This window comes from Chiloscyllium plagiosum, unplaced genomic scaffold, assembly GCF_037043375.1.
Source record: "Chiloscyllium plagiosum isolate Xiang-an unplaced genomic scaffold, Cpla_swu_hap1 HiC_scaffold_9, whole genome shotgun sequence".
NCBI classification, from domain to species: domain Eukaryota; kingdom Metazoa; phylum Chordata; class Chondrichthyes; order Orectolobiformes; family Hemiscylliidae; genus Chiloscyllium; species Chiloscyllium plagiosum.
In genome coordinates this window covers 65,548,634-65,570,633 of record NW_028270147.1, presented here as the reverse complement: position 1 = coordinate 65,570,633, position 22,000 = coordinate 65,548,634, and the positions used below count along the sequence as shown (strand labels likewise).

General features: G+C 41.0%; 1 protein-coding gene across 1 annotated transcript in view; it reads right to left on the bottom strand.

Moving 5' to 3' along the window:
- Positions 1 to 207: 207 nt before the first annotated feature.
- The window catches only part of kifap3a (kinesin-associated protein 3a), a 221,256-nt gene continuing 199,463 nt past the window's right edge, over positions 208 to 22,000 (bottom strand). The window contains exon 20 of the mRNA XM_087990739.1: positions 208 to 998. Within this exon, the coding sequence (XP_087846865.1) occupies positions 890 to 998 (109 nt within the window). The 3' untranslated portion in view covers positions 208 to 889. The remainder of the gene's footprint in view (positions 999 to 22,000) is intronic.

Sequence of the window (22,000 nt, the reverse complement as noted above, 5' to 3'; positions counted from 1 at the left end):
TGCCCACTGGGAGACATTCCATCCAGTTAGGTGAAAAGCGACTCACTTTTTAAAGACTCTGTTCATAATTATTCATGTATTGACTTTTGAATGGTGAGCATTAATGCTGCTTTTGTTTTCATCTAATCTATATATTTTCCAGCAAATCTCCACTGAGAGAGCAACTCTGTAATTGAACAGTTAACATAAATAAACATTGCTGTTGCGCATATTTTGAGTTCTCATTTATTAATTCACTATGTTCATTTAATGTAAAACAGATACAACACATATGATAGAGTGGAAGCTGTGCCAAATCTATTTAAAATTCACATTTGTTCATAGGCCACAATAATGTCTATATAAATAGAAACAAGTTTCAAGTTCATGGAACAAAAGAAATGCATCAACCAGCGACAAATATAATTCATGTTGTTTCAAGCTAACTATGAGGCTGTGCAATTACATAACCATTTGAGTAACAAAATAAATGGCTTGGACTACTGTATTCAGTATAGTAATTAGCTTTAAAGATAAAAATTAATGTAAAATATATTAGGATAAGAAGCATTTTATCAGATGAACTCAAGACCCTATAACTTAAGCAGCCAACATATTAGCTTTTAGTATCCACTTATTTGAGACTACTCTTTGTAAATCACACCCTCTACTCCAAAATTATTCAACTGTCCAAAAGAATAGACAGAACCTATATTATGTAATAGAACGTACAACTAATATTTTCCATTACATCAGGGCATTGGTCATTACATAAATACATAGAAACCCTAAAACTGTATAGATCACCAGTTAGCTATGACAACATGCAACACTGACAACGATTCACAAAACATTACAGATTCAATTATATACAAAAGATTTCAGAATCAATAAATATTTCTTGTTGGGCTTATCTGCTTCCGAATGAATAGAGGTAAGGATCATCTGGACGATAACCATAGGCAGTAACTGGGCGCCCAGGAAAGTTAACTGCCTGGCCGAATCCTTCAATTGCCAAACTGAAAGCAGGGAAGTTGAAAACAAAAATAAGTAAAAAGACAAGGTGTCAGATTTTAAGTTCAACATTAGATTATTCAGGTACTTTACAAATAATTAACAAAGTATTCATTTTTAAAAATTTAATTCAATAATTCAGATTTGACAAAGCATGTGAAACAGATTTATCTTTTCACCCCTTTTTATCATATCACTTCAGACATATGGAATTTCTTTCAAAGCAAGTGACTGTATGGGCAGAATGCAACAGTTTCTATACAAGAAGATTGTACAAAACAATGGCAATTAATTTATTTTTAATGAATTAATGTAATTTTATATAGTTCTATTAGGAAGTCCCTCAGCCTCTGATGCTCTAGTGAAAACAATTGAACCATGATTTCTAGTTGGTCACCCTCTGCTTTCAGAATATCCTGTGTCCACTCAGACAGCTTTCTCCCTGACACCAGTGAAGCAACACAACATCCTGGAATCTTGCTGGCCACCACAGAAATGTCTGTGCCCCAATTATAAAGTCCCCTACTTCTACAGCTTGCATACAGTCTGATTCTCCCTGCTGTACAACAGAGCCAATCATGGTACCACTGATCTAACTGCTGCTGCTGTTGCTTTCCCTTGACGGTACAACTTGAGCAAACAATGAACATGACAGTCAGATTGCTGTGGGCATTACTCCAAAAACGAGAGATGCTCATCTGATCTTCTGCTTTCTGATGTTTTTAAAATTACAATCATGTTAGGTTTAATATAATTATCGTATACAGCGAATTCAATCTTTGACATATAAACAAAATCTTGTAGAAATCCAAATGGCAACATTAGATTCTCCACCTCCTGATGAGGACATTACTCTTCTAAACATTATTGCACCAGCAGTAAAAGTCAGGTGAGATATTCAATCCAAAGTAATTAAATGGAAAACAATGATTTGTTGGATACAGTTGATTTTACAAGGAAAATAGGTCTCAAGTAAATGATATAAATCAGCCAGTAGAGGATTTATGCATGGCAAAACAGCATAAATGGCTGAGAACATAAATGTCAAATATTTTAAACTTAGGGGCCAGATACACACCAAATCATATGTGAGAGTGTCATAGGTTATGTAAAAATGCAAGGCCCATGTTTACATAATGACATTCTTATATGTAAAAATGGAAAATTCTCAAATAAAAATAAACCTCTTGTCAAAAATAAAATGTCATTGCTGGAAACCTGAAATATAAATAAAGTGCTGGAGAAACACAGGTGTGACACTATCTACGAAGAGAGATACAAAGCTAACTTGTCAAATTCTCTTGTGTCAAACCAAAGTAAATCCACTTTTGGTCATCAGAAAAAAGGGGTTAAAATCCCTGAAAATCTGATTAACACAGTCATGAAAAGATTGATGACTTTCACTAGATTTTACCAGCTTACCTTGCTTTCAATAAGAAGGTGCTATCAATTGTTTGAGCAGCATTAGATACAACTGAAACGCTTTATCTTGGAGATTCTGGAGCTTCTAGGTATTTCAAATTACTAATCATTTGATACCACTACACCCTGAACTCAAGTTCTGCTGAAGACTAGGTAAATGGCCAATATTTTACAATTAAGTTTGATTATATCTTTACCAGAAGGCATCTAAAGAATATAAAACAAAGTGAGTAAAGTTAAGTTACAGATCTCCATGATCTAATTGAGTAATGAAAAAAATGAATGGCCTTAGTTTCCCCCATTTGAAAAAAAAATCTCTAGTTTCCCTGTTTCACAAGTCCATTGGTTGACCAAGATTTCTGGGATTTTTTTTCTATTAGTCTGTAAAGACAGATGTAAAGTGAGTGTTTAGTTTATCCACCACTTCCTTATCCCCACTTGCAATGGGTCTACATTTGGTAAAAAACAATGACTGCAGATGCTGGAAACCAGATTCTGGATCAGTGATGCTGGAAGAGCACAGCAATTCAGGCAGCATCCGACGAGCAGCAAAATCGACGTTTCGGGCAAAAGCCCTTCATCAGGAATAAAGGCAGAGAGCCTGAAGCGTGGAGAGATAAGCTAGAGGAGGGTGGGGGTGGGGAGAAAGTAGCATAGAGTACAATAGGTGAGTGGGGGAGGAGATGAAAGTGATAGGTCAGGGAGGAGAGGGTGGAGTGGATAGGTGGAAAAGGAGCTAGGCAGGTCGGACAAGTCCGGACAGGTCAAGGGGACAGTGCGGAGCTGGAAGTTTGAAACTAGGATGAGGTGGGGGAAGGGGAAATGAGGAAGCTGTTGAAGTCCACATTGATGCCCTGGGATTGAAGTGTTCCGAGGCAGAAGATGAGGTGTTCTTCCTCCAGGCGTCTGGTGGTGAGGGAGCGGCGGTGAGGGAGGCCCAGGACCTCCATGTCCTCGGCAGAGTGGGAGGGGGAGTTGAAATGTTGGGCCACGGGGCGGTTTGGTTGATTGGTGAGGGTGTCTCGGAGATGTTCCCTAAAGCGCTCTGCTAGAAGGCGCCCAGTCTCCCCAATGTAGAGGAGACCGCATCGGGAGCAACGGATACAATAAATGATATTAGTGGATGTGCAGGTAAAACTTTGCTGGATGTGGAAGGCTCCTTTAGGGCCTTGGATAGAGGTGAGGGAGGAGGTGTGGGCACAGGTTTTACAGTTCCTGCGGTGGCTGGGGAAAGTGCCAGGATGGGAGGGTGGGTCGTAGGGGGGCGTGGACCTGACCAGGTACATTTGTCCTAGTTAATGTTTTCCTTTTCACGTTCCCAAATAAGCTTTTATTGGTTGCCTTTAGTTCCTCACTAGTTTGCATTCATATTATCTTTTCCCCTTAATCGGATTTGTGGTCCTTTTGTCGTAATCTTCATGTTTACCAACTTTTCTGCCCTTTTATAAACCACTTCCTTTGATCTAATGCAATCTTTAACTTATTTTATCTACCTTTCCCTTTGAGTTTGTGCTTTAAAAGAAAGCATATTTGTTGTATATCATGTAGCATTTCAGTAAATACTGGCCATTGCTTGCCTACCATCTAGTCTTTTCGATTGTTTTCCGAATCCAACGTAGCTAATCTACCCCTCATAACTTCATAATTTCTTTTTCTTAGATTTAAGACCCTAGTTTCAAAATGAACTACATCATATTAAACTTTAAGTGAAATTACATCGTTATGTTCAGTATAACCCAAAGATTCCTTTACAGGAAGGTTATTAAATAGCCCTTTCTCATTGTACAATACTGAATCCAGAAGAGTCTGATTTAGTCAGTTCTCAGTATATACTCCAGGAATTTATCCTCCACAGCATTAGTGCCAATTTTGTTCACTCAATCTCCATGTAAATTGATATCACCCATTATTACTGTTTTACCCACATTAAATGCATCTCTAATTTTCTGATTTATACCACGCACAACATTATTAATGCAGTCTGTTGGTGTATAAACAATCCCTTCCAATGTTTGCTGCCCCTTACTGTTTCTTAATTCCACTTTAATTTAATATCTTGAAATTGAAACACAGCCGTCGATCCAAGATCCCTTCTTAAGTTCCTTATGAAGAGTGCTCACTACCTCCTTTTCCTATTTGCCTCTTCATGGAATACAAAATACATTTAGATGCCTCTTCATGGAATACAAAATACATTTAGATGTTCAATTCACAATCTTAACCTCATAATTACCTCAAATTGCGTAGTCAAATCAGTGACATCTTTTGCAAATTATACATGTATCCAGATATAGGGGTGCCTTAAATTCTGCTTTTTAATTAGTATTCTCAATTCTGATTCTATTTGCTAATTAACTATTCTTCATATGTCTAATTTTGCTTCTCACTTTTCTATATCATTTTACCAGTTGTGCTTCCCTCAAATCTGGGTTCCCTCTGATCTGATCATCCCTACCAAGCAAGTTTAAACGCTATCACACTAGATTAAAGCTACCACAGCACTAGCGAACCTCTTTGCAGGGATGTTAATCCCAGTCTTGCCAATATGCAGCCCACCTATCATTTATAGGACCCACCTGGTCCAGAATCAGCACCAATACCTCTAAATATCCCAATAGCTCTTCTTCAAACATTTTGCAGCCACATGTTCAAATGCCCAATTCTATGTACAAGTAGGTGGGACTGAAAATACTGTAGTCCCAAAATTTACTGTTTTCTGTATCTTTCCTAACTCCTTTAGAAATGCCGGTGTTGGACTAGGGTGTACAAAGTTAAAAATCGCACAACACCAGGCTACAGTCCAACAAGTTTAATTGGAAGCTAGTGCTTCCAATTAAACTTGTTGGGACTATAACTTGGTGTTGTGCGATTTTTAACTTCCTAACTCCTTGGCTGCTTTCAGGACCTCATCCCCCTCCTCCTATGTCATTGGCACAGACGTTGTTCACCCTTATTCAGAATTTGTGTCCTGCAGCCACTATGACTATTTTTATACTATTAACTTTGATTTATATTTCTACTCTTTTAGTTTTGAATTTCAACTAGGCAACTAATTATTATTTGAAAGCCAAATGTAACCAATTACTTCATTTCATAATTTAAGCAACAGTGTGTTGCAGCAACATAACAAGAAGCCAAAGGAGCAAAACCGTCTTCAGAAAGACTAGTTATTCGAGATACTGTCTTCAAAAACTAGTCACATACTCTGCAACTTTCTTGCCCTGGATGGCTATACGAGGAGTGAAGAACTCCTGACGGCGTCACTCAAGTAATCTTCAAAGCACATAAACCTCTCCACTGTGCCAAAGGTGAGGGGACCATGGTGGCACTGGTGATGTTAGAGAGAAAGTGTTTCCAAAAGGTTAAGGGCAAAACAGGTGAAGGAACGCTGTGTCTCACTGGCTGCAAAGATGGAAGAAAGCTGCAGCAGCAAGATGATTTCAGTCATTGTGGATTGAAATCCGACCACACCCATCAAGATGTGTGGAGAATGATGGCAATCCATGGTCGTACTGTTAAACAAAGCAACGTGCAGGCTTCCACAAGGGTCAATATGCCAAGTCCTAAGATGATGAAAGATTGATGATTGGGACAGGGCTGCGAACCTGCTGTGTGCCTGGTCAAAATCTGGACACAGATAACAGATGTGTAGTGGTTGTTGGACACTTGCATTTGTGTTTTTGAAAAGTAGCATTTGTAACTATATAGTTCTCTCGAGGATATCCTTTGTTCATCAGAAACCAAAACAATTTGACACTGAAGTAATAGTGGTACACCTTCCTCAGTAGAGATGTGGGGAAGGGACTGGAAATGTTGCCCTAAGTATAAGCTGGCTTGCTTTCCCCTTGCTGGGCCATCACAACCAAAGGTGTAACATTCCAAATTTTTGCAATTTGGAATGTTACAACATTCAAAAAATTTCAAGGCTGATTGTTCTGAAAGAGGAACTGTAATTGAGAGCTTACAAGGCCACAAGTTGACATCACTGCCTTCCTGGGATGGGATAGCTATAGGGACAAGGAACGGTACACCTTTCATTGGAAAGGCTGGAAACAACCCTCATGTCCACAGTTAGTTTTGCCATACTGAACAGCATTTTTAAATGCACTGCCAGAACTCCCCAGTTCTATAACTCAAATAATCAATAACCAGTACTTCGACTTCAACAAAAATGTCGGCAGCAGGGATAATTCTCTTGTTATCATAAACAGTATCATTTCCTTTCTTTAAGTTGGTCACAGTTAAATTAGACATTCCATGGCATGTTCTCCCCTCAGATTGATTTTTATTCTGTACTGAAAAAAAATTCTGGAAATCACGGCGGGTCAGACAGCATCCATGAAGACAAAGAAAGCTAACGTTGTGAGTCTAGATAACTCTGATAAAGTTATCTTCCCTCTTCACCTTATGTAACTCACCTTGACAAAGAATCATTTTTGTTAAATAAATGAAACTAATTACATGACAAATATCATTAATGTTTGTTAGAAAAAATGACATTCATAACTAGTTGATAACAATAACATTAAATGTGAAAAGATACAAAAATAAAAAGCAATAAAAAGTTAAGAACTTTCATTCAACTTGTCTTTGAGTTTAAATTCCTTTGCTGTCTGATGCTGCCTTAAAGGGTGCTCACAGCTCCTCCAGCATTAGATGGCTTTGCTTTCCATGCATTGCAACCAAGATTTCAGGGAGTGATCAGCATCAGACTACTGGCCATTAAAAAGCACGAGCAGTTAAGTGGGTACTTTTGCAATGTGGTTGGTCTTCATAGAACATAGAACATAGAAGAATACAGCGCAGTACAGGCCCTTCGGCCCTCGATGTTGCGCCGATCCAAGCCCACCTAACCTACACTAGCCCACTATCCTCCATATGCCTATCCAATGCCCGCTTAAATGCCCATAATGAGGGAGAGTCCACCACTGCTACTGGCAGGGCATTCCATGAACTCACGACTCGCTGAGTAAAGAACCTACCCCCTAACATCTGTCCTATACCTACCCCCCCTTAATTTAAAGCTATGCCCCCTTGTAATAGTTGACTCCATACGTGGAAAAAGATTCTCACTGTCGACCCTATCTAAACCCCTAATCATCTTATACACCTCTATCAAGTCACCCCTAAACCTTCTTTTCTCCAATGAAAACAACCCCAAGTGCCTCAGCCTTTCCTCATACGATCTTTCTACCATACCAGGCAACATCCTGGTAAACCTCCTCTGCACCCGTTCCAGTGCCTCCACATCCTATAGTATGGCGACCAAAACTGCACACAATACTCCAGATGTGGCCACACCAGAGTCCTATACAACTGCAACATGACCTCAGTACTCCGGAACTCTATTCCTCTACCAATAAAAGCCAGTACGCCATATGCCTTCTTCACCGCACTATTTACCTGGGTGGCAACTTTCAAAGATTTGTGTACATGGACACCAAGATCTCTCTGCTCATCCACACTACCAAGTATCCGACCGTTAGCCCAGTACCCCATCTTTTTATTACACTTACCAAAGTGAATCACCTCACACTTAGCTACATTGAACTCCATTTGCCACCTTTCTGCCCAGTTCTGCAGCTTATCTACATCCCGCTGTAACCTGCCACATCCTTCCTCACTGTCTACAACTCCTCCGACTTTCGTATCATCCGCAAACTTACTCACCCAACCTTCTAACCCCTCCTCCAGGTCATTTATAAAAATGACAAACAGCAATGGTCCCAAAACAGATCCTTGCGGAACACCACTAGTGATGGCACTCCAAGATGAACATTTGCCATCAACTACTACCCTCTGTCTTCTTCCAGCCAGCCAACTCCTAATCCAAACCTCCAACTCACCCTCAATGCCATACCTCCGTATTTTTTGCAGTAGTCTACCATGGGGAACCTTATCAAACGCCTTACTAAAATCCATATACACCACATCTACTGCTTTCCACTCGTCCACCTCCTTAGTCACCTTCTCAAAGAATTCAATAAGGTTTGTGAGGCACGACCTGCCCTTCACAAAACCATGCTGACTATCCTTGATCACATTATTCCTATCCAGATGTTCATAAATCCTATCCCTTACAATTCTCTCTAAGATTTTGCCCACAACAGAAGTGAGACTCACCGGCCTATAGTTACTAGGGTTATCCCTACTCCCCTTCTTGAACAAGGGAACCACATTTGCTAGCCTCCAATCTTCTGGCACTACTCCTGTAGACAACGAGGACATAAAAATCAAGGCCAATGGCTCTGCCATCTCCTCCCTTGCTTCCCAGAGAATCCTAGGATAAATGCCATCAGGCCCAGGGGACGTATCTATTTTCACCCTTTCCAGAATTTCCAACACCTCTTCTCTACATACCTCAAAGCCATCCATTCTACTTAATTGTGACTCAGTACTCACATTGACAACAATGTCCTGTTCCTGGTTGAATACTGACGAAAAGTATTCATTCAGTGTCTCCCCAATCTCTTCAGCCTCCACACGCAACTTCCCACTACTATCCTTGACTGGACCTATTCCTACCCTAGTCATTCTTTTATTCCTGACATACCTATAGAAAGCCTTAGGGTTTTCCCTAATCCTACCAACTAAGGACCTTTCATGTCCCCTCCTTGCTGCTCTTAGCTCTCTCTTCAGGTCCTTCCTGGCTACCTTATAACTCTCAATTGCCCCAATTGAACCTTCCCGCCTCATCTTTACATAGGCTGCCCTCTTCCATTTAACAAGGGATTCCAATTCCTTATTAAACCACGGCTCCCTCACACGACCCTTTCCTCCCTGCTTATCAAGGACACTCAATAGTTGCTCCTTGAATAAGCTCCACATATCAATTACACCCTTGCCTTGAAGCTTACTTTTCCAGGCCACACATCCTAAGTCATGCCTCACAGCATCATAATTTCCCTGCCCCCATCTATAACTCTTGCCCTGTAGTGCACACTTATCCCTCTCCATCACTACAGTAAAGGTCACCGAATTGTGGTCACTGTCCCCAAAGTGCTCACCTACCTCTAATTCTAACACCTGGCCTGATTCATTACCCAGAACCAAATCCAGTATGGCCTCACCTCTTGTTGGCCTATCTACATATTGTGTCAGGAAACCCTCCTGCACACATTGGACAAACACTGACCCATCTAACGAACTTGAGCTATAGCTTTCCCAATTAATATCAGGAAAGTTAAAGTCCCCCATAACAACCACCCTATTACTTTCACTCTTCTCTTGAATCATCCTCGCAATCCTTTCTTCTACGTTTCTAGGACTATTAGGAGGCCTGTAAAAAACTCCTAACAGGGTGAGCTCACCTTTCCTATTCCTAACCTCAGCCCAAACTACCTCAGATGGCGAGTCTTCATCCATCGTCCTTTCCACAGCTGTAATACTATCTTTGACAAGCAATGCCACACCTCCCCCTCTTTTACCCCCACCTCTGACCCTACTAAAACATTTAAACCCTGGAACCTGCAACAGCCAATCCTGTCCCTGTTCTACCCATGTCTCCGTAATAGCCACAACATCGAAGTCCCAGGTACCAACCCACGCTGCAAGTTCACCTACCTTATTTTGTATACTTCTTGCATTGAAGTATACACACTTCAAACCACTTTCCTGTTTACAGGCACCCTCCTTTGAAATTGATGCCATGTTCCTAACCTCCCTACATTCCAGGTCCTGCACCCTAAAGCTACAGTCTGGGTTCCCATGCCCCTGCAGAGTTAGTTTAAACCCCCCCCCCCAAGAGCACTAGCAAACCTCCCACCAAGGATACTGGTGCCCCTCAGGTTCAGGTGTAGACCATCCTGTTTATAGAGGTCCCACCTTCCCCAGAAAGAACCCCAGTTATCCAAATACCGGAATCCCTCCCTCCTGCACCATCCCTGTAGCCACGCATTTAACTGTTCTCTCTCCCTATTCCTCGACTCTCTATCACGTGGCACGGGTAACTTCGTTGGAAGTTCTGGGTCAATCACAGTTGAACAAACCATTTAGCCAAGGAAAATTAATTTCATTCTTGTGGATGCCAAATAGCTTGCTTCGATAATAAATACTATTACTGGACACCAGAGATCCTCTGTAGCTGGCACCATAATGAAACTTCTGTTCGGAAAAGTGTTTTCTATGCCACAAAGATCACTAGATCTTGGTGTAAAACATTCCTCAAAGTCAACAGCTAATTGCAACATCTGGACTAATGCTTCTTAAGCCGATAGGCTTTAAAAATAGAATAAAAAACCTATTTGTCTTGAATTTACTTTAAAATTTCCAGCAATTGAAATCCCTTTAGGTTTATTCCCTTGAGAAATGAAAAGTTGAGAGGTCCCAAAGTCACCACAGGGGCAGCAACAGACATGAGAAAGTATAAGAGATTGGAAACAGACAAATATAGTGTTTATATCCAACACAGATAAAGCCAACTTTAGAACCAAGAGTTATCGTTTTGTTCATCAGGTGTGGCTTATCTCAAAGCTCAATGTTGAGATCACTACTGTTTCTAATTTACAAAACTGAGTCAGACAACTTGTTTAAATCATAACAATGGCAGATCAAAGATATACATGCTCCACAAACGTTGTTGAAATACCCAGCAAATCTGAAGTGGCAAATTAAAGTCAAAAGGGTACAGGACTGCACAGCCAAACTTGAATACAAGTCATGGAGGTAATGATCATATTTTATATTGTTCTGGCCAAGTTTGAGTTTTTCACCCAGTTCTGGTCACTGTGAAATGGGAAACATTAAAGTGTTGGAGAAATTGCAAAAAGGAGCTAGGTGGACCAGACATATTATTGTAGTTCACTCACTATCCACTTGATGGTGCTTCCTGAATATGAGTTGTGAAAGTAATTCATAGTATGCAGTATGCAAAATGAAAATAAATAAGTAGTCCAAATACTACATATTGCTGGACATCTGCAAAGTTCTAAAACAATATATGTGAAATGAACCAAACACTTTTTTTTGGATTTTAACCAATGTCAGTGAATGGAAAACTAAATATAATTAGCTTATGCCATTTATTATGAGTGAACAATAATATTAAAGACAAATTATATGAAGTAAAATTGATCTCTTCCAATTACGTAGAAAGGAAAGATAAGGCTTAATTCACTAATTCTAAGAAATGATACTTGTAAAACTTATTTCTTCTCTCTATCCGATCAAACCAAACAATAAAATCAGATATCTAAACTGAGACTTTGCACCTGATTTTAACACTGCTCAAGTCGTTGGGTTTGGAAAGAGTTAAAATCTCAGTCACAATGAATTATCATTGAGACAGTTAACAGAACTGATTGGACAGTGAGCCACAAAGCTATCTTTTTAATAGTCTGTAAAGTTTAAATCTAACATATATTGAAGAAATGGAACTGTACTTACACTAGATCATTAGTAAAATGTCATTTTGTTGTAAATATAGGAATAGAGAAAGACATTTCTAGCTAATCTGTCCAATTTCATCAAGGACTTACTCAGCCTCATAGCTAAGCGCACAAGGGAAGGGTCGAATTCATTTCTCCCCAGCAGAGACAGTAATTGAGCCTACTCCAAAAACTATCTTTAAATTTTAATCTACACTGATTGCATGGATGACTTGCTTCTGGTATAAAGTCAGTCAGTTCCAAAGAGCATGTGTCTTTCTTTTAAAATGTGTATTGATTTTTTTCTCCCCTGAAGAACAGCATTTTGTTTTATTCACTCATGGCTAGGCCAGCGTTCATTGCCTATCTCTAGTTGCCCTTGAGGTGGTATGAGCTGATTTCTGAAAGCACTGCAATTCAATGGAAGAAGAATACCCAAAATGCTATTAGAGAGGGAGTTGCACAATTTTGACTCAGCAATTGAAGAAACAACGATGCATTTACAAATCAAGATGGTGAGGTGTATGGAGGGGAACTTAAAGGTGGTGATGTTCCCATGTACTTGCTGCCTTCATCTTTTTAGATGGCAATCATTACGGGATTGGAAATTGCTGGTAAGGTGGCTTAATGAATTTCTGCAGTGCATCTTGTAGATAGTAGGCACTGCTGCGGAGTAGAAAATGTGTTGCTGGAAAAGCGCAGCAGGTCAGGCAGCATCCAAGGAGCAGGAGAATCAACGTTTCGGGCATGAACCTTTCTTCAGGAATCTGGTGCTGCTGAGTATCACTGAATGTTTGTGGATGCGGTGTCCACCAAATGGACTGCATTCAACCAAGCAAATGAGGCGCATTCCATCATACTTCTGTCTTGGGTAGGCTTTATAGAGTCACATGGTGAGTTATCCGTTGCAAGATTCCTCACCTCTGACCTGCTCTTGTAGCCACAGTATTGAAAAGATTAGTCCAGTTCAGTTTCTGTTCAATTGTATGACCAGATGTTGATAGTGTGGGATTCAGTAATGATAATGCCATTGAATGCCAAAGGGCCACAGTCTGTCTCTCTCTCTCTCTCTCTCTCTTATTGGAGATGGTCATTGTCTGGCACTTATGTGGTGCAAATATCACTTGACTGCTGAAACCTGAATTTTGTCCAGGTCTTGCTGCATTAGAACATGGACTGCTGCAGTATCTCAGGAATCTTGAATCGTACAGAACATTGCACAATCATTGCACAATGTACCTACTTACCACAATTGGTCAAATGCAGCTTTGATGTCAAGGGCTGTCACTCTCATCTCATCTTGAATTCAACTCTTTTGTCCATTCTCGATTCTTCTTCATTGCTGCTTCAAGTAGACGTGAGAGTATTGTACAAAACTGCTCTATTCTAACAATAAATCCGCAATTTCGGATAGTGTCATTTCGGTAAGATGGCGGCAGCACAGGATGCTCCAGTCGGAGCTTATCCGTTCCGCCCGTTCTTTTTCATTTTATTCCTCTCTCCTTTCCTCCGTTATGCAGTTTTCTTCTTTTGTCCTCTCAGACCCTGCCTCCAAAGCAGGGTCAGCAGCCCAGAGCGGAGAAGCTAATGACCACCGGTCCGGTGTGAAGCTCAGGATGGAACATGGCTGCAACCAGCGGTTAGACCAAGTGGAGCCCCCTTGTGCTGGTTGGCTATGTACAGCCCTTGGAGAGACAGACTGTGAAGTTTGTCTTTTTAACTTGTTTCTTGGGTTTTTTTCTGACCTATGGTTATACTGTGTATGGCTGTAATATAATATTTTTCTGCATTTTTCTATTCTGTAACTAAGGATTGTACCTAGGTACTCTACCTTCGTGCCTTTGGTGGTGTTGTAAGTGGTAACTTGTAAATTTTTCACTGGACTCACCCATTTGAGTACATGTGACAATAAAGCTAATTCATTCAAACCTAAGCAGGCTGAAATAGGAAATAAAAATATTTCACAAGTTTTAGTTAAGACAGACTCATTTGTCTTGGGCAGTTTTAAATAACATCAAGAAAGGTACTCCTAATCTAATTTGAGCCTACTCAATACCCTGGCCTGAGACTACTACTGTCCAAGAGTAAAAACCTTAAACACCTTGATGTGAACACCCCCAATTTAATAAGCTTTTTAAATTCACCTCTTTTAGACTCACCAGGAGTGTTCTCATAGGGGTACACTTGCATAATGATGGAGAGGGGAGCAGAAGAAACTGTGGCCGAGTGGCCCTCAACTGTTTTAATGTGCCAATTTGTATTTGAAAATTGAGTATTGAGTGGAGGCAATACAGGCTGAATACCGTTAGGGTTGCAAATCTCTGATTGGAACATGGTCCTGTGAGATTCACAGTTCATAAGACATTGGAACAGTAGCAGGTCATTCAGCCCATTAAATCTGCTTCACCAATGAGATCATGACTGATCCGGTAATGATCAAAACCACTTTCCTTCCTTATCCCCGTAAGTCTCGATTCCCTTACTGAGTAAAAATCTGTCTCAGACTTAAATATACTCAATGACTCAGCTTTTACAGAAAACATTCCATAGATTTGTTATCTTCAGAAAAACAATCCTCCTGTCTTAAATGGGCAATCTTTTAGTTACAGTCTGTTTTCTGGTCCTTGACTCTCCCACAAGTGAAATCAACTTTTTCCCTTCAAGTCCCCTGACAATTTTGTACATTTCAATGGGTTTCTTTCTTCTAAACTCCATTAAGTCCTGACACAACCTAGCCAATCTCTCTTGTAGTCCCTACATAACCAGCATCAGCCGAATGAACCTTCTCTGCACAAAACCAATGCCAGTATATCTTTCCGGAGGGAAGGGAATCAAAGCTGTTCACAGTATTCCAGATGTGGTTGAACTAATGCCTTGTATATTTTTAACAAGAGTTCCCTAATTTTATACTCCATTCCCTTTGAAATAAAGGCCAACATTCCAATTTCTTTACCTATTACCTGAACTTGGATGCATTTGTGATTCATGCAGGAATACTCCCAAATCCGTCTGAGCTGTGGCTTTCTGCTGTCTTTCTCCGTTTAAATAATATTCAGCTCCTCTATTTTTCATACCAAGGTGCATATCTTCACTTTTCCCATCTGCCTACATTTTGCCCTTTTGTTTAACCTGTTTATACGCCTCTGAAAACTCTTGGTGATTTCCTCATCACTTGCTTCCATTTATGTTTGTGCCATCCGCAGACTTGGCTACAGGACATTGACTTTCCTCATCCAAGTCACTAATATGTATTTTAAATAATTATGGCTTCAGCAGTCATCCCTGTGGTATTTAGAGTTATAGATTGTCATCCTGAAACTGAGCTCTTCATCCAAACTGTCTTCTGCTAGTTAGCCAATCCTCTATCCATACAAATTTGGGCTCCCATTAAGTAGCCGAACATGTGGTTATCAAGTGCCTTCTAAAAGGTCTAAGCAATCTTGCTACACCTTCTGGTTCTGATTGGACTTTTTCTTTTCTATCTCCATGATATAGCACTTTATCATTCAGTAATTGAAAGTCTTCACAGTAAAAATAATTCCTATCATTCAGTAATTGAAAGTCTTCACAGTAAAAATAATTCCAAACAATGGGAACAAATCCCATTCCGAGACAGGTGTCAACTATCAATCCTCTGCAACTTAAGGAATAATTTCTTGTTGCACTTCCCTGCATCACATCAATTATGCCTCCCAGTAGTTTTCCTAATCTCTACCTTAATTCTTTTCCCTGCTTAGAAGTATATCAAATTAAAAAGGCCTCCCTATAATGGAGTATCCAGACCATTAACCATGGCAAACTGTTTATTAACAGGTGTTTAGATCAGAGTGGTGCTGGAAGAGCACAGCAGGTCAGGAGCAGGAAAATAGACGTTTCGGGCAAAAGCCCTTCACCAGGAATAGAGGTAGGAAGCCTCCAGGGTGGAGAGATAAATGGGCGGGGGGGGGGGGGGGGCGCGTGAGGCTGGGGAGAAGGTAGCAAAGAGTACAATAGATAAATGGGGGGTGGGGATGGAGGTCATAGGTCAGAGGGGAGGGTGGAGCGGAAGGGAGATTGGCAGGTAGGACAGGTAATGAGGACAGTGCTGAGCTGATAGGTTGGAAATGAGGAAATGGTGAAGTTCACATTGATGCTCTGGGGTTGACGTTTTCTGAGGCGGAAGATGAGGCATTATTCCTCGAGGCGTCAGGTGATGAAGGAGCGGCAGTGGAGGCGGCCCAGGACCTGCATGTCCTCAGCAGAGTGGGAGGGGGAGTTGAAATGTTGGGCCACGGGGCGGTGGGGCTGATAAACAGTTGTTAATAAACAGTTTGCCGTAGTGAATAGTCTGGATACTCCCTTATAGGGAGGGCTTTTTAATTTTATATACCTCTAAGCAGGGAAAAGAATTAAGGTAGAGATTAGGAGATTGTGGGCGGCACGGTGGCACAGTGGTTAGCACTGCTGCCTCGCAGCGCCAGAGACCCGGGTTCAATTCCCGCCTCAGGCGACTGACTGTGTGGAGTTTGCACATTCTCCCCGTGTCTGCGTGGGTTTCCTCCGGGTGCTCCGGTTTCCTCCCACAGTCCAAAGATGTGCAGGTCAGGTGAATTGGCCATGTTAAATTGTCCGTAGTGTTAGGTAAGGGGTAAACGTATGGGTGGGTTGCGCTTCGGCGGGTCGGTGTGGACTTGTTGGGCCGAAGGGCCTGTTTCCACACTGTAAAGTAATCTAAAAAAAAAAAAACTACTGGGAGGCATAATTGGCGTGATGCAGGGAGGTGCAACAAGAAATCATCCCTCAGGTTGCAGGGGATTGATAGTTGAAACCTGTCTTGGAATGGGATTTGTTCCCATTGTTTGGAATTATTTTTACTGTGAAGACTTTCAATTACCGAGTTTTCACATGGTTGAAGATGCCCTCCAACGCATCTCATCTACATCCCGCACCTCCGCCCTCAAATCGCACCCCTCCAACCGTAACAAGGACAGAACCCCCTGGTCCTCACTCTTCACCCTCCCTTCGCATTAACCGCATCATCTGTCGACATTTCCGCCACCTCCAAACGGACCCCACCACCAGAGAGATATATTTCCTTCCCCACCCCTTTCCGCTTTCCACAAAGACCGTTCCCTCCGTGACTACCTGGTCAGGTCCACACCCCCCAACAAACTACGCTCCCGTCCTAGCACCCTCCCCTGCCACCGCAGGAATTGCAAAACCTGCGCCCACACCTCCTCCCTCACCACCATCCAAGGCCCCAAAGGAGCCTTCCACATCCAAACTTTCACCTGCACATCCACCAAAGTCATTTATTGTATCTTTTGCTCCTGATGCGGTCTCCTCTACATTGGGAGACTGAACGCCTCCTCGCAGAGCGCTTCAAGGAAGATCTCCGGGACACCAGCATCAATCAACCACACCACCCCATGGCCCAACATTTCAACTCCCCCTCCCACTCTGCCAAGGACATGCAGGTCCTGGGCCTCCTCCACCGCAGCTCCCTCAACACCCGACGCCTGGAGGAAGAACGCCTCATCTTGCGCCTCAGAACACTTCAATCCCAGGGCATCAATGTGGACTTCACCAGTTTCCTCATTTCCCCTTCCCCCCACCTTACCTCCGTTCCAACCTACCAGCTCAACACGGTCCTCATTACCTGTCCTATCTGCCAATCTCCCTTCCCATCTATCCGCTCCACCCTCCCCTCTGACCTATCACCTCCATCCCCACCCCCATCCACCTATTGTACTCTTTGCTACCTTCTCCCTAGCCCCCCCGACTCCATTTATCTCTCCACTCTGGAGGCTTCCTGCCTCTATTCCTGATGAAGGGCTTTTGCCAGAAATGTCGATTTTCCTGCTTCTCGGATGCTGCCTGACCTGCTGTGCTTTTCAAGCACCACTCTGATCTAAACTCTGGTTTCCAGCATCTGCAGTCCTCACTTTTGCCTTGTTTATTAACAGGCTCCTAGGGGACCTGGAGTGTGTACCGATTGATCAAGAGGTCCACATAATATAAAAACACATACTAAGTAATAGAAATGTAATGCAAGGGGTATATACATCACTGTTATACTTTATTTACAGCATAAATCACTTAAATAATAATGCAACTTTGCCTTAAATAAAACCTAACATCAGAAACCCTTCTCACTTGCACCTTCAACTGACTGGGCAGTATGGTGATTCAGTGGTTAGCACTGCTGCCTCACAGCACCCAGGCTCGATTCTACTCCTGGGCGATTGTCTGTGTGGAGTTTGCACAATTTCCGTATTTGCATGGGTTTCCTCCCACAGTCCAAAGATATGCAAGTTAGGCAGATTGTCTGCGCTAAATTGCCCATAGTGTCCATGGATATGCAGGCTAGATGGATTAGCCAAGGGAAGTGCAAAAAAGGGCATGGTAGGGGGTTGAGTCTGGGTGGGATGCTGTTTGGAGAATTAGTGTGGATTAGATGGGCCGAATTTCTGCTTCCAAACTGTAGAGATTCTATGACTAAAGGGAATGACAATCATATAGCCGTATTCTATATTTCTCAGCTATTTACAACCTAAATGACTCGGAGAAAAGGGCACTTTCCCACTGTATTCACATTTGCTCAAAACACAAATTTCAGTGGGAAAGTAAGCTACTAGGAAAATGACTATGTAAACAAGGATTATTCAAGTAACGGACAAGAAAGTAACAGGATAATGAGGGTACAAAAATAGAAAAACTAAAATCTTTTAAATGATGAGAAATTCAAAACATTGGTATTCAGAGGTTTCCAAGCATCCTTGTACAAGAATGACAAAAGTTAACATGCAACTAGAGCAAACAATTAGGAAGGCAAATGGTATGCTGAGCTTTATTGTCAGGGAGAGGGGTTTGGAGTACTGGAAGTCTTGTTGTAATCATACAAACATTGAGTGACACCACATTTGGAATACTGCGAACAGTTTAGTATCCATATCTAAGGAAGGCTATGTATTTTGGAGAGACATGCAATGAAGGCTCACAATTTGGTTCCTGGAATGACAATGTTGTTGAATGGGATTAAGCAGAATCTGCAAATACAGCAGAGTTCAAAAGAATAACATAGTTAAAAATATAGATTTTTTAGAAGCAGCTATATCCTCTCCTGGCTGGTGAGTCTGGAATTAGGAACTATAATTTCAGGATATGCAGCCAGTTCAGATGGAGATAAAGAGCAATATCTTTACTTGGTCATGAATCTTTGAAATTATGTACCCAAGAGAGCTGAATCTTCGAATATATTCAAGTTGAAATAGATTCTCTTAGATCCAATAATCCATCAATGAATATGGAGATCAGTGGAGCTGAGGTCGAGGATCAATTACAATCCTATTAAAGGATGGCACTGACTCTGAGGCATTTTCCTCCTTTCTGCTTCTCATTCTAATGTTCAACACCAAAATGGAAAAATTAACACAAGGCTCAAAATTAAGGTGTGAAGTGATTCATTTTGGAAGGGTGAATTTGAATGCAGAATACAAGGTTAAAGGCAGGATTCTTGGCAGTGTGGAGGAAAGGCTTCTTGGAGTCCATGTGCATAAATCCCCCAAATTTGCCATCCAAGTTAATATGGTTGTTAAGAAGGCATATGGTATGTTGGCTTTCATTAACAAGAGGACTGAGTTTAAGAGCCATGAGGTTTTGCTGCAGCTCTATGGAGCCATGGTTAGACCATACTTGGAATATTGTGTTCAGTTCTGGTCGCCTCATTATAGGAAGGATGTGAAAGCTTTTGAGAGGGTGCAGAGGAGATTTACCAGGATGTTGCCTGGACTGGAGGGCATATCTTATGAAATAAGGTTAAGGGAGCTAGGGATTTTCTCATTGGAGCAAAGAAGGATGAGAGGTGACTTGATAAAGGTGTACAAAATGATGAGAGACATAGATGAAGTAGATAGCCAGAGACTTTTTCCCAGGGTGAAAATGATTGTCACAAGGGGGCATAATTTTAAGGTCATTGGAGGAAGGTTTAGGGGAGATGTCAGAGGTCGGTTCTTTACACAGAGTGGGGAGTACGTGGAATTTAACTTCAGCAGTGGTAGTACAGTCAGATAGTTTAGGGACATTTAAGCTTGGATTGGCAAATGGAAGACAGTACAATGATGGGTATGTATGTTAGTTTGATCTTCGAGTAGGATATAAAGTCGGCACAACATCGAGGGCCTAAGGGCCTGTACTGTGCTGTAAGGTGGTGCCCCATTTGGGGCAAATCAAAAGTGCAACAGGGTTAAGAAAAAAACTAAAATATATTTCTAAGTAGTTGTCAAATCATTTAAAATTATTGTTAGCTATGTGATTTACTTTTATTCCATCTTGACTAATGTATTATTTTCTGTGCCAAATGTACTCTATTGAGAGGAATGGGTAAAACTCTAACCAGCATCCTAATAACCAAGCTGACTCGGAGTTGAATTATATTGAAAACCAGCAAACCTCAGGATATGAAATGTTCACCACCAGGCAGTTGCTCAACTGATTAATTAAATTATTTCCAGTCATTATTTAAAACTAGCTTTTTCAATGCGCAAACTTCTAATTTTTCCAATTGGCTTGCCAATCCTGTCATTAAAAATTCCATTTGGCAAATGGAAAGTTCTTTGCCTATACTTGTGTCTGAAGTGCTTGATCCTGAATCCATAAAAGTTGACAGCTTTTCTTAAAATCAGCACTAAAATTGGAAATTTTTCAGAAATATCAGATATCCGATCAAGCCTTTTGTTAAAATTCACATTTGTTCATTTAATTCCAAAGGTTTGCCCAAATAACAATCAGCAGTCATGTTCCAATTCCTGGAATGTTCATTACATATCCATTTTCTTTGCTTTTGCAAACTTAATCTTAAAGCTTCAAAAATTGGCAGCAGCTCTTTTATCGTCTTAGGTCAAAACTGTTAACCCTTTTCCTCTAGTGAGGTGCAGAAAGAGAGAAAAAATATCATTAAAATGAATGGCTTTTTGAGCCTCTTATAAAATAGTTATCCAAAACAATTCTTTTCAAGAGACTTGCAAAGTTTCAAAATATGCAAATTAGATAATGCCAAAAATACTATACTTCACCTTAACCAATGGAACTTCTTTTGTGTTCACATTATTTTCTGCCATGTTTTAGTTGATGCCTGAGGCATAACTAAATTATCACTGATGACTATGGGGCGTCTAGTAGCTTAAAACAGCAGGGGCTTTCTATTCCCAAACAGATGGCCTGCTCATAACTCTGGCCAACTTGCAAACGTGGAGGCAAGATATCCTACCCAGACTGAAGTAAGTAACTGCAGAGCTTAAGCAGTACTGTTCCTACAAACGTACAACCAATGATAACACTCAGCTCTGGGTGTTGAAGATGACAACTAAATACATTAGGCAAAATTGCTGCTCTTCGAACAGGGCTTACTATTTAATTGGAGCTCATAAAAGCAGTGAAGCATCTCCTCTAAGTACACAGTATTTAAAACGGAAGTGTTCCTGAAGCTCAGTTTCATCTCAATACTGTTAAATCTTCTATAATGTGAAGGTCGTGTTCTTGTCCAACCCCACATTGCAAAAACAAATCGCACTTTACAAACAGTGCTATATTGGTGCTGTAATCACATTACAGCCAATGTGTTTTAAGTTCACGCTTTACAAACAGCATCCCCAATTCGTCAATCCCATTAGTGAATTCGTGTTGATGAAACGCGTGTTATAACAGAACAACCTTAGAACTAAATCAATCTATATCAGCACTTTTGTTTTTAGAGACATGTAACAGAACATGGGAAAGGTCCAGTGTCTATTCCCAAATATTTATTACTACTTTCTATGCATGTTGTCTCTCTTTCTCTGCTAAGGATGTTGACCCCTTGCCAGAATATTTTCCTCGGCTCATAATTTTCAATGTATGATTCCAGCAGGCAAGTTAGGCAAACCACGTGGCCAGTAAAACAGAAGGTACACCCCTGATTCTGGCTTACCTGATGTCCTAAAACATGGGGCACATGCAGATTATTTTTGCAAGAGTCAGTGGATGTTGGTTCATATTCTGTTCACTGATGTTATTGTAGTTTCCTAATTGCTGCCCTATTTAAGGTCAAGAAACTCAACAAAAATCAGATCTTGAATGCTTTTGACCTGTATAGCTCTCATGCTCAATAGCTGAACCATTGTAATTCTTAAATCACCAGTTGTACCTAGCCTTTGGCCTTTAAATATCACATGGACAGTTTTTTTTAAAAAACAGCATACATT